General features: G+C 46.0%; 1 protein-coding gene across 1 annotated transcript; it reads left to right on the top strand.

The window, feature by feature from the left end:
- Nucleotides 1–835: 835 nt before the first annotated feature.
- MAGEF1 (MAGE family member F1) lies at nt 836–6,310 on the top strand. Its single transcript, XM_033124433.1, is given in 6 exon segments — nt 836–1,019; nt 4,718–5,135; nt 5,137–5,331; nt 5,333–5,380; nt 5,382–5,408; nt 5,410–6,310. Coding segments are annotated over 6 exon segments (1,230 nt in total). The 3' UTR covers nt 5,768–6,310.
- Nucleotides 6,311–13,917: the final 7,607 nt, after the last annotated feature.

Consider the following 13,917-nt stretch of genomic DNA (forward strand, 5'->3'; position numbering starts at 1 on the left):
AATCTTTTTTGGCCAGACGGTTTTTTTCAACCAGGAATGTGTAAGCTCATTCCAAAATGTCTGCATGAGAGGCCAGTCACGCTCATTACTGAGATTTTTTTCTACCACTTCTCTTTAAAAAAAAAAAAATGCTGTAACACTTTCTATTTGTTTCTTAATGGTAGAGCACTTTAAAAGTATGTTTGCATTTATAATCGTTCTTGAACCTCAACATAACTCTGTGAGGATGGGCGAAGCAAGGGCTGTCAGGCCTTAAAGATGAGGAACCGGGCCCAGAGAGGTGGTCCCCGTGCGGGACCACGGAATGAGTGCGTGAGGGACGCCAGAACGCAGGTCTCCTGACCGAGGTCAGTGCTTTGTTCTAGGACACACCTTGTCTACACCCACACTGCCGGACATTTCCAGGATAATTCATCCTGTACGTCTGCTTTTCTGCTTTTCCAGGGTAACCCCCTGATCCCTTTCCGCATACTAAACTGTGCTAAGCCCTGTGGGCTTTCAAACACTCTAGTCAAGGCTAAAAGGATCCTCCCTGAAGGCTTTAATCTAACAGTCACCAAAGGATCTGTTTTGCTGCCCCTTCCCCACCAAAGAGACATTCCCTCCGGTTTAATGGTTTAGGGAAGGATTGCTTATCTCTTTAGCTAAAGCTCTTGGGGTGACACTGGTTGGTAACAGTGTAATTTTTAGGTGTCCACTGTAAGCTGACAGCTGTATATCCTATTGAGTGCTCGTCACCCGAACTCAGAAGTGTGTTGAGGATCACACAGTAAGAACTGGGGATGGCCAAATAGACCATGCACTTGAAGAGAAACTCAAGTTGGCAAACGAGGAGATGGCCCAGGTCCCCAGCAAAGCCCAAGCAGAGGCCTTGGCCTTCCTGCTGAGCCTGAGAAAGGAGCAGGTGCACAGCCACTTACTGGAGAGGACCGCTGAACAGAAGACTGAAGAAAACAATGGATTGACCGGAATCTGTGCCCACCTCATTTCCAAGACAGAAGATGTGACGTCCCTGTCCAGTGACCCTCCTCCCTCCTGTCTGACTCCATTTGAAGCTTTCACATTCTTTCTTCTCTCTCTTAACCAGAACTCATTTTAAAACTAGATTGCTTTAAAGTTTCCCTTAAGTTAAAAAAAAAAACAAAAAAAAACCCAAAATGGTAATTGGGACACTGGTTCTGGATATCCAAGGCCTTTATGATACTGTTAGCTTAACATGGTTATTCTGCTCCTTATTCTGTGTCCCTTCTTAAGGGGAAGTCAACCTCATGCCTGCTAAGCCTATTGTGTCTTGTGAATTTCAGTGACAATCTGAACATGAAAGCCGCTCCAATGGTCTTGAAAAGTATTATGGGATTTGCAGTTAAAAATATCTGGACTTGGTTTGGCATTGCCATTTATTCACTGGGTAACTTTAGGCAAGTTACTTAATTTTCCTCAGCCTCCGGTTCCTTTTATAAAGTAAGGACAAAAATACATACCCCATAGAGTATGATTCACTTTTTAAAAATCTTTTATACATGGTGACTATAGTTAATAATACTGTAATGCATGTTTGAAAGTTGCTAGGAGAGAGATCTGAAAAGTTTTCATCACAAGAAAAAAATAATTTTGTAACTGTGTATGGTGATGGATGTTAACTAGACTTATTGTGGTGATCATTTTGCAGTATACACCAATATAGAATCATTATGCTGTATACCCGAAACTAATATTATATCAATTATACCTCAATAAAACAACTTTTGTTTCCGTAATGTTGAGGTATATTTATATACTGTGAAATGCATACATATTAAGGGCGGTTTTATAAGCTTTGACAAATGTATACCTACACCCAAACCAAGATAAAGAACATTCCCGTCACCCCCAGGAAGTTCATGCAGAGGGGTTGACCACTTTCCAGTCAACCCCTCTACAGTTCTAATATCCAGCACCACAGATTCGTTTAACCTATCTGAAATACCAGATTAAATGGAATCATATTGCATGTAATCTTTTGTATCTTTCTTCTTTCTCTCAATATGTCATCTGATTTTATCAGTAGTTTGTTCCTTTTTCTGGATGAGCAGTAGTATATTATTCATTCAGTTTTTTAAATTACCATATATTACTGCTAATTTGTTCCTCAAAATTCTTTCCAGTGTATTTCCTATATGCTCCTTTCCATGCCTGTATCTCCTACATGTCTTCTTGGCAATGCGGGCGATGCTTGATATGAGGAAGATATACAGAGGGTGCCAAAAAAATGTATACACATTTTAAGAAAGGAAAACTATATTAAAATTGTAATATGGAATATATACCGGTAACAAAAGATGAATACAAGTCACATTTGACTTCTGCAATTACATCAACGTCCAGACACTTCTGATTATGGCAAACTACTGCTTGAGCAACGTTGACCAAAGTGTCCACCTGTATACATATTTTTGGCATCCCGGTATAAGTGGACTATTTTATCTCTAGTGCTGTCCTTTTAGGTAAGAGTGGTTCTGTCTGCCTTCAGGAGAAACAAATAACCAGGCAATCCAGCATGGGGGTCATGAGTATAGTGTTCACATTAAACAGATCTAGGTTTTCATGTCCGGTCTAGCACTTAACAGATGGGTGGTTTGGGACAGGTGATTTAACCTCTCTGTGACTGTTTTCCCATTTGTAAAATGAGGGTAATAATACCTTCCTAATAGGGATTTGTGAGGACTAAATTATACTGTACATAAAATGTCTGGCACAATGGAAACTAATAATAGCTTCAAGCTAGACTATAATAAACATCTTCCAGCTTCATTCACACACTTTCAGATTTTGTAAGTCATATAGTATAAATGGGTATATATATTTCATAAGTTTTTAAAATGAAGAGTTCACGTGCTCGCTTCGGCAGCACATATACTAAAATGAAGAGTTCATGACTATGTCTAGAAAAGTCTACTTGTCAGATATTTACTTATTAATAAAATCAGTGTTATTTCCTATGTAAAGAAGTAAAGCTTTCCATCATTTATTCAGTGGCACTTATATGCTTAGTGCCAACTCAGAGGGGCTCTTCACAGAAGTTAAAGACATGGCCCTAGCTTTTAGGATGTTTGTTTTTGGAGAGTAATAAGATAAGCATAAAAATAATTATAATGCAGGGTATGGTCAATAATAATAATTAACATTTATTAATATAGTGGTTAAAAGCATGATCTCTGGAGTCATACTATGATTCAATCTCAGTCATGTGATATTGGGCAAGTTACTTACGCTCCCTAGGTGTTACTTCACTTGTAAAATTGGGATAATAATACCATTTATCTACCAGGGCTTATGAGGAGTAGATGAGTTAATAATCGTAAATACCTAGCACATTATCACCACATGAGAAATATGCAATAAATAATAGCTAACATTCATTGAACAGTATTTGTCAAGCACTCTGTTAACTGCTTTATATAACTTTACATAACCTCCACAATGTTGTTTCTACTATTATACCCATTTTACTGATAAGGTAACTGAGGGGCAGGGAGTTTAGGTAACTTGCCCAAGATTACATAGCTAGTAAATAGCAAATGCCGTAAGAAAGACATATCTGTAAAATAGGGATGATGATAATAGTACTTACCATAATGAGAATTAAATAAATTAATATTTGAAAAGTGGTTAGAACAGAGCCTGGCACATAATAAGGTCTATATAAGTGGATGTTAAATAAAAACAAATTGCTATGGTGATTCGGAGGTGGCAGTAAATAACTACATGGAGACTAAGGAAGATTTTGGAAAGGTGACATTTAAGCTGAACCTTAAATGTCAGGGGAGTGGGGGACGGGGAGAGAAGTGGGAGAAAGTTCAGAGTAGCGTATACAAAAAGAAAAAATGGGAGTAGTTAAATTTGACCAGATAAAAAAATATCTCCCTTTTCTCCATCAACTATTTCTGCCAGCTGTACTTCATTCCATGTATCTCATCCTTTTCCTTTCACCCCTGTAGAATCTGCAATCCTTATCCGTGCCTTCGTCATCTATTTTACAGTATTTACGGAGTGCCTCAACACAGCAGGCACTGTTCTGAGCGCTAGGGGTACACCCATGAACAAGACAGGCCAAAGCCCAGTTCCTATTCTACACGGTAATAGTCCAAACTGGATTCCCAGCTTTTGGTCGGCCCTGCTCTAATCCATTTTCCACACTGCCATGAGGGACCCTGTGAACATAGAGGCTGGTCCAGACACTCCCTTGCTTAAATCCCCTTGTAGTCTTTTCCCATCGTGTTCAGAATAAATCTCAACCTCCCTAGCATCCTATCCTGTGCAAGGCCCTTCACTAATTGGTCCGCAGAGCCTTATCTCCCAGCTTTCACCTCTATGCACTCTGCACTTGAGCCGCAGTAAATCACTCAAAATCCTATTAATAGATACACACACTTATAAATAAGCACCTGCTGAAAGGAGGTGGCTAGAACTCCATCCCTATTTCACGCTTGTACATTGAAACATTCCCCAGTCCGCATGCCTTGGAAATGAAAACCCTGCTACCGCCCCTCCAGCTCTCCAGCCTAAAATGCACCGCTGAGTGGACATTTCCCACACACCCCGGGTATCCAAAGAAGCCAGCGCGTACCCCCGACCGAGAGGGAGCCGGAAGGGGAGGGTCTTCGTGCGGCCCCCGCCACCATCTTCCCTGAGTTGGCCGGAAGTGGCCCCGCGAGCCGGCGCGCGGGCTTGTACTGAGGCTGCGCAGTGGCCGCGCCGAGCTGTGGTGCCGGGGGCGTTGCGCTACGGGCCCGCGTTCTCCGCGGTGCTGTCCAGCCGCCGCGAAGCCCCCGGCGTCAGCGCTCCCAGTCCTCTTCCCGCCCGCCAGCCGCTGTCCGACCCCCCCGCTGGGGGCTGTGCAGCGGCTCGCACACCCCTCGGCGCGTGTACGCGCTCTGCACCTGGCTGCCGGAAAACGTGTTGCAGAAACACGAGAGCGCGAATCTCCCCATCTCTCAGGCTGAGGGGTAGAAGGATGGCGGTCATGACGGTGCGACCCTGACCGCCTCGCAGGAGGAGGCCCCGAGCCCCCTGCTGCAGGACAGCCCCAAGGAGGACCTTGGCGCCACGAGGGAGAAGGGGGCCGTGGAGCCCGCCCTCACCCCGAAAGGGGGCCGGGAGCAGGCCCCACCGCCGTCTGGATCGGACGGTGGCGGAGTGGGTGCAGTGGCTGCTGGTGAAGGACAAAAAGAAGAGTCCCATCACTCGCTCCGAGATGGTGAAATACGTTGTCGGTGACTTGAAATCTCTGTTCCCTGAGATCGTCGCTAGGGCCACAGAATATCTGCGGTGTGCCTTTGGTTTCTAGCTGAAAGCTTGGCCGCAAGTACCACACTCACATCCTGACCAACAAACCAAAACCTTGAGGAGGAGGAGGATCTGGGAGGGTCTCTTGTTAATGATGATCTTGGGCCTTATTTACCTGAAAGGTAATAGCGCCAGGGAGGCCCAGGTCTGGGAGATGCTGCGTTGGTTGGGGGTATGTCCCTCAAAGTACCACTTCCTCTTTGGGTACCCGAAGAGGCTTATGATGGAAGATTTCGTGCAGCAGCGATACCGCAATTACAGGCGAGTGCCTCACACCAATCCACCGGAATGTGAATTCTCTTGAGGTCCCCGAAGCAACCTAGACACCAGCAAGATGCAAGTCCTGGGGTTCGTGGCCAAACTCCATTATAAGAAAGAACCCCAGCACTAGCCAGTGCAGTGCCGTGGGGCCCTGGCAGATGAGGCTGACGGCCAGGGCTGAGGGCTAGAGGCAGGGTCAGGGCCAAGGCTAGGGCTCTGGTGAGAGCTGATGAAAAGGTGGTCGGCCCAAGGCGGGGTATGGAAGCTACTTTTGAGTCCTAAATAGTGTAGGTGGGGGAGGGTTGTTATTTCTTGAGTTGTATTGTGTAACTAGGATTTAAGTTTTGTATTTTGCTATATTTCATACATTGTTAAATTGATGTTTATAAATGAGATTGCTCTACTTTTTCTTGTAGGATTTTGTAGAGTTTTGCAGGTTTTGTAAAAATGGTTTGAAAAACTTTGTATTTTATTCTGTGATCTTGAACAAATTATGCAGCATTGTACTACTGTACTTTCATGGTTTGAAGGAACTCTGCAGTCTGATGATCTGGTACCAGGAAAAAAATAGCTGATTGGGGTCTAGCTTCCCAACACTTTTTGTCTATTGTATAAAGCAAAAAGACTGACATGTACCTCTATTTGCTTAGCTATTATAGTATCTAGAGAAAAAAATGCAATAAATTAGAAGTATACACTGGCACACTAAATAAACATTTGCTGAACATCATCCTGAGTGTGGTGCACTATTTGGGGCATTTGGCGATAGAATGTTGAACAATATAAAGGTCCTCCTTTTCAGAAATGGACAGTAAGTAGCTAAACCAGAAATTACGGTGCAGTGAGATAAAGGCTACAGAGGGACACCTAACCCAGCTGGAGTGCTTGAGGTTTTACTCAGGCTTTGGGACGATGGGGAAAAGATGAAGTGGGTAGAGGGGAGGGGAAGGAAAAGAGGAAGAAGATGTTGAGGGTGGGAGATGGTATTAAAAATGACAAGATCACAGATGTTCCTCGGTAATGCGGGAAGTCTTGATCTGAAAAGCATTCTACCTTTGGCAGTGCTCTTGTTCCAGGGTAGTTTATTACAGTACACACTGATGGTGACTTAGCATTTTGGTCTTCTCCATCTCCCTTCTCTCACCGCTACAAGGTTCCCTCTTCTACCAAAGCCCTCAGAGACCAAAGAGTGTAACAATTCTGGGATAGTATGTAGTGTGGGTGGGGAAGGCACATACGGTGTACCCTACTACCAAGAAGTTACACTTAAAGATCTCTCTCCTGGCACCGGTAAGCCCAGTGCCCTCATCCATGTTTCTACCTGCTGCTTTCCACCTCCCACCTTCCACTTAGAAGAGACTTACAAGGCATCCTTCACATTGACTACCCATGAAGGGTCATCTCCATAAGCAGCCCAGGCCTCTGCAATGCCTGCCACCTTCACTCTGGAGAAATCCTGTAGAATGGGTACATAAAATAATAGGGAACCTAGAGAAGCGGTAACCAAACCAGAGATGGGTTTGGGGGAATTATAAAACTGTCCTTCAGCTGCCAAATACAGAAGAGCTGCTTTCTCTCTTTATTGCCAGTTTTTTTCTACTTTCAAGTATATCCAAAACACATTTCTGAGTATGTTAAGGTTAGCATGGAATACAAATTCTTTGGGACACAGTACCAGAGATCCAACAGGTCACACTGAGACAAAAGGCTATAAACTTACAGGCAAAAAAAAATTAATGATTAAAAATACGACTTCTGGGCAGTTTATAATTCATTAAACAAAAATATTGAGTGCCCACTATATGCCAAGGACTTGGCTGGGTTCTAAAGATTAAAAAGGGAAGACTGGCTTTATCCTCAAAGAACAGTAACAGTAATTTCTCACATTTGATTTTCTCACAGCTGAGAGTTCAGCCATGTGTACACCTGCCCCTGAAGGTGTGATTACTTGGTGATTTACCTACGGTCACTTGGTCAGCAAAGGAGCACCAACACTAGAACCCAAGTGCTTTGCCCCCCAATCCAGTGTGTTTCATTCTAGCACATTGTTCCCCGTTCCCGGCTTCCACTATATTGTGTGTAATTTTAGTTATCACAACTGCAAAAAACAAGCGAGGCACATATAATTTTCTCCAGTCCTTATGGGAGGTAGAGTAGAACTACTCCCCATTTTACCAGATGTGACTTTGCTGGCAAGGATAGGACTAACGGTACCATTTATTAAACATCTACTATAGGCCAAAGGCATTTTCTCCCCTACTTTTCACAACCACATTGCAAAGTTATTACTAAATACCTCCATTTTACAGATGTTGCCATGTATTCAATACCTCAGATGAGCCAGCTTTTTTATGCTTTACATATGTTTTAGTGATTTTTATAACACTCTTACAGTTTAGATATTATCTGTTCCATTTTGCACTAAGCAAACTGAGACTTGGAGAAGCTATAAAGGTCTCACAAATGGTGCATAACAAAACCAGGATTGGAACTGAAGTCTGACTGAGTCAAAAGCCTGCACTTTTCACTGTTTTACTTTTCACTGTTTCCTTCATCTTGGGGCTCCTCCCACACTTGGGTCATCTGTCTCTGGACTCGTGTTCTTACTTCAGACATCACTGTCTCTCTGGAGATACAAACAAGGATTGTGTAGCCGAGGTAATTATGACAAGACACTGGACTGCAGGAGGGTAAAAAGGAGGCGAAAGTAAAGTTGGAGAATTATCTGTGCACGTTGATCCCAGCTCTGCGTACTCTCCCCAGTGTTCACAGAGTGCTGACTGCAGGGAGAATGTGTGTTTTTGCTCAAACTCAGCATGTTTTGCTCTTAAAGGCTGTGTTGCCTCAGCCTTCTTTAGTCTGCTCTCTCCACTAAGCCTCAAATTAAGTTTTTCATGCCATGGAACAATCAAATAACATTTGTGGACCTGCAAATATGATTCCCAGTGTTGTTTCCAGATGGTACAAAGGGCTGGCAGAACACATACTCTGGCCTCAGGATGAAAGACCTCCCATGTCACAGATGCCATCATCAGCTTCTCAGAAGTACTCAAAGTATGGCCTCTGGGCCCATGTGTAAAGCAGACACTGGACGTGGTGAGGGCAAGAGATGAATTCTGTTGTGTATGGTCATTCACATGAGGGAAAAGGAAGGCCTGGATCCCCCATCTCCTTCCCTTCAGGCACAAATAGAACTTGATCTTCCTGGGTAAAACACTTGAGTGGGGAGAGCAGCGCCTTGCTACCAGGGGAATGGTGGCAGATGGATTGCTCCAAGTCATACTGATTGTACCTGCAGCTAGGAAGCAAAGCCAGTAACGGAAATTCCCTTGAAAACTATGAATCACGTCTTGGACAATAGGAAGGTCGCAGTTCAGCCACAGACTCGGCAGAGAGCTTGACACCAGGGTCGGGACTTTCGATGCACTGGAACTTGGAGAATGAGTGTTTGGAAACAGGCTCAGGGTGATTACAACCCAGCATCGAGCGGGCACGTAGTGTTCCAGAGGTGGGAGTTCAGGTATAGCCCCTGCAAATTAGGCCTCGATTCACAGGCTCAATCACAGTTTCCACTAGAGATAATTATGCTTCGTGCCTTGGTCATGGTGGCAATTGATGCTTGTGCAAATTATTCCTCAAATTGTGCTGCCCAGCGGAGATGGCAACAATTACCTCCCAGCAGAAACATAATGTACTGACTGAGGAGGTTAGGTATTCTGAAAAGTGTCCTAATGAAGGCCTTTTAAAGTGTGACTATGTGACCTTGAACAAAGAATACAAACTCTGAGAACTGAAGCTCTAGGGGTTTCACGGGTGATTGGAGTGGTCGTCAGCTACAATTCACGCCCACACCCAGTCCTACGAGCTGATTGCAGACCCTGCCCAGTTTCCGAACCACGCATGAACAGTAACAATGGCAGCCGGCATTTGTTAAGCTTTATGTGTCAGGCATGGCGCTAAGTATGATAACCATTTTGTCTCATGCATCTGTACAACAGTCCCACGAGGCAGGGTCCACATTTGCCAATATTACAATACCGTAGGGCAACCACAGGGAAAGAATAATTCTGTTCTGTTCTGTCAATGCCTTAAGTTACATGACTTGCCCAAGCACACAATATAAGCAGCGAGCAGCAGATGCAGAGCTTGGACCCAAATCTTCTGGGTTCTTGCTGGTATCTACCCTGTTAGTCTTCAGAAGATGCTTGGGGAGCAACCACCCTCCCTTTGGGAAAATGGGCCTAGAGAGAAGGAAAGAAAACTTCCTGTGCTCATTTACACGGGAACCTAGAGCAGCAAACAAGAGAGTCGAGGCAGTGGCGGGGAGGGACAAGCTGGCTTCTCCGGTTGTAGGGTCGTGGACCTTCTGTCAGGAGAAGGGACCTATCGGGAGAGGCGCCCATTTTTGAGGAATGATACCTCTGAGCAGCAGCTCTGTGCTCCCGCAGTGGGGGAAGCAGCAGCCTCAGCACCAGCTGATTCAGGAGGCCCGCTGGCTGTGGAGCCCAGCGAGGGACAACCCCCTCACCAGACCCACCCGACAGAGGAGACCTGCTGGAGTGGAAGCTCCTGGCCCCTCTGCTACATGACAGCATGTGGCTTCAGCTGAGTTACCTAACCTCTCTGAGCTTTGGTTTCCTCAACTTTAAAACCAAGATAATGCTACCTACCTCAAAACACTGTGGAGACCGAATGAAGGAATGACTAAACTCCTACCACAGTATCTGGTCCGTGGTAACTATTGTTATTAGAAAATGTACTCACGTATTCAACAAATATTTATTGAGCATCTTCTGTGCATACTAAGCATACATACTAGGTGGTGAGATTACAGCAGAGAACAAACTAGACAAAAATCCTCGCCTTCATAGAGCTTGCATACTAGTGTAAGGAGATAGAATGAAGAAGTATAATGCACAGCATGGAGGATGGAAATCTATGACATAGGGAGAAATGCAGCGAGCAAGGGGGCAAGAGTCCTGGGAGGGTGTGCAATTCTATTATAAATAGCCTGGTCAGGGAAAGCCTCGCTGAGAAGTGACATTTGAGTCAAAACCAAAGGTGCCAAGCAGGGAGCCCACACGCTGTTTGGGATGAGGGAGGAGGGGGTGCTGGCAGATGAGACAGCAAGGATGAAGGCGCAGGGTGGGAGCAGGACAGGCAGGTTCTGAGAAAGAACTCCTGAAAGCAGAGTGAGTGGAGGGGGAGGGCTCGAGTAGGAGATGAGTTCCTCTTCCTGAAGGAGCTCCCAGCGCTGGCACAAGTACCACAAACAATGAATAAACGCAGATCTGCACCCAAGAGTTACTGTAGGAGTTCAGCAGAAGGAGAAACCACAGCAGCCTTAGGCAGTGCAGAGGCTTCCGCTGGGCGAGAAGGGAAAGGAAAGAGCAAATATTCTTGATTCATAGCTTTTGTTTTTCTCATTACAATTGCTTAGAGTGGAAAATTTGGAAAGTTCCATAAAAATATAAAGAATAAAATGGACTCTCTAGAATACCGGTGCCCAGAGGCAACCACAGTTAAGTGTAGTGTGTATTTAGTTTTCACCTGCCTAGGGAATAAAGGATTGGTTGCTACTTTAACAATGAGCTGCAGAGACACTGAGCCCCACTCCACGCAATATTTCCTTCAAATATTTCTAGGAGTTCCCAATGGGACATCTCAAATGATGTCACAAGTCTGTCTATCCAGGTGGGGCTCGTGGAGGCCTCTGCGGGAGATGCTTCTTGTGGGGTCCCCGGCATCCATGGCTGCTGCCTCCTCTATGACTCCTGGGTTCTGGAGGGATGCCGTGCTCTGTGCAGAGATAGACAGAGTGTCCTTCTCCCCGGCTATGTGCCGAGATGTGTCACCTGGGCCCAAAGCAATAGTGCCAGGCCCTCTCCAACCTCCTCAGGAAGGCTGTGATCTCTTGCAAGTAACTCTCCAAACTTCAGCTGAAAATAGTCACCTCCACAGGAACCAGTCTAGGCTCCCTTCCTCCTCAATTCCTCTCCTCATACCTTAGATTAAAAAGGAACAAAAAGCAGCCCCTGCCTCCCAAGGCAGGCTATTTACGTTGCTGAACCAGAAGAGCGAACATCTGCATTCAGGCTGGCAGTGACTACGCAGCTTCAGGTTTGTGTTGATTTTCCCCAAACAAAGCAAAATCTGCCCCAAAGGTGAACTAAATTCTCTCCCTCTAGAACTGCCAGCAACAATGATAGCTCCCTCCCCTTCACTTTTCCTACCTCTCTTCATCATGTTTTCAAAACGTTTGGGTGTTATGTATAGTATTGGAGGTGGCTAGAATTTAGGTAAAAGGTTGAAATGAAAGAAAACTCCAGCAAAGATAAGGTAGCAGGAATGCATACGGTGTACTGGGAACCACAAGGGACCAGTTAGGTTGGAGGCGAGAGTGTATGGAGGAGAGAAGGTGCTGTGGGTGGAGAAAGCAGCTGGGGGCAGTGGCTGAGGGGAGCAATGAGTGCGTGATGGTGCTTTAGGAGGTGGACTGGCGGGTTGTGAAGGTGGAGGCTGGAGCAGGGAGGCCAAGTGGGGAGCCTTGGCAATAGGCCAAATAGGAGTTGAAAACAGCATGACACGGGGAGTAGTGGCCACATGTATGGCAGTGGGAAAGGACTGGCTCAAGGAGTAATTTGAAATGATTCAATAACTGATTAGCTGTGGGAAATGAAACAGGGACATGCGAGGGATAGCTCAGCAATTACAAGCTGGAGCGACTGGCAGAACTCTGGAGTTGTCCATCAGAACAGCTGGATGCCCAGGGGGAGCTGGTTTGGGGTCAAGGAGATGGATAGGGCTTGAGGCACACTGAGTTTCAGTTGCTCAGTTGGACATCTAATGGACACAGCCATGGAGCAGAGAAGGGACACTGAGGCTGAAGGTGGACCCTCTGAGTCATCCTCTTAGAGGACATAGCCAAAGCCATGAGCTTTCTCCTTGGGAGAGTTTAGAAGGAGGGGAGCAGGAACTTGACCCGTCTCTCTTCTTGCCGTGTGGGAGAAAACAAGCATCTTAGAAGTCCCACGGATCCCAGGTGAGGAAGACCCAGCTCTCAGAGCTGTCCCACCAGCCTGCTCCTGGAGGGGTGAGCTCCACATCTGGAGCCCCACTGCTAGTCCCTAGTCCCTTCCCTGCAGCAGGCAAACAGCCCTCCCCGCAGCCTTCGCACACCACTTCCTTCTTTCCTGAGCTCCGTCAAAACAAGGAATTTTTCTAAAAGATCTTTACTAAGAGAAAAATAAATCAAGAAACTACAAGCTCTTGAGGGGATGAGTTGACAGGGCCGAATTCCTATCCCTAGCCACACCCTGGAGTCTGGCCGCAGCCTGGCTCGCTGGTGTGGGGATCGGCACATAGAACCCAGGCCCTGCTTGGAGGCTCTGCCAGCAGCTCAGATGCCTAGTCTGAGGGAGGAGGGCATTGGCACAGCTGCTCCATCTGGGCCAGATACTGCTTCTTCTGCTTTCCGGGCATAGGCCCTTTTGCTACTCTGGCCTTGAACGAACTGCAATTTTATACCCTCCTTGACATCTGCTGTGCCCTGGGCTTGTAAACCAGCCTGGTCCAACCCACATCGCTCAGTAAGACTGTGTCGATCCCTTGCTTAAAACTTTACTTCCTTCCTAGAGCCTCAAGGCTCGGCCTGGGGTGGCTTCTGCCCACTTCTCAGCCTCATCCCACTCCAGCCCCTCATCTGGTCTCAGCTACATTTGCAAGGCAGTTCTGACTGATGTACCTGAGCCCAGGATTCCAAGGATCTATTCACCCCGACTCTTCAAACGACTCCAGATGGGCCCCTGGATCAACATCAGCATCACCAGGGCCTTTGCGTTAAAGTGAGTTCCTGAGCCCACCCACGTCCAGCTGCATCAGAATCTGCGGGTGAGCCCCAGAAGCCAGCACTTTTAACAAGCTTCCCAGACGACTCGCACTCCAAAGTCCAAGCAGCACCATCCCAAATCTACTAAATTTCATGTAGACCCTCATGCATAAATAATAATAATAATAATCGCTAAAACATTTATTGAGCGATTACTATGTTCCAAGAAGTACTTTCATGTATTACCTCAGTTCACCTGTCAACAACGCTGTGAGAGAGACGTGTTATTATCCTCACTACTCAGTAACTTGCCCAAGTTCACAGAGACGGTGGTGGTAAAGTCAGGAATCGAACCCAGGCCCTGTGACTGCTAAGCCTGTATGTAACCACTACACTCTCCCTAGCACACATGAGTGTACTCCCACACTCCCACACTGATTCCCACACTCATCACACATAGGAATAGGACCCCCAGCCCGTCAGGATCGCTGACAAAAGAGGAG

This window comes from Rhinolophus ferrumequinum, chromosome 2 (assembly GCF_004115265.2).
Source record: "Rhinolophus ferrumequinum isolate MPI-CBG mRhiFer1 chromosome 2, mRhiFer1_v1.p, whole genome shotgun sequence".
Taxonomy (NCBI): domain Eukaryota; kingdom Metazoa; phylum Chordata; class Mammalia; order Chiroptera; family Rhinolophidae; genus Rhinolophus; species Rhinolophus ferrumequinum.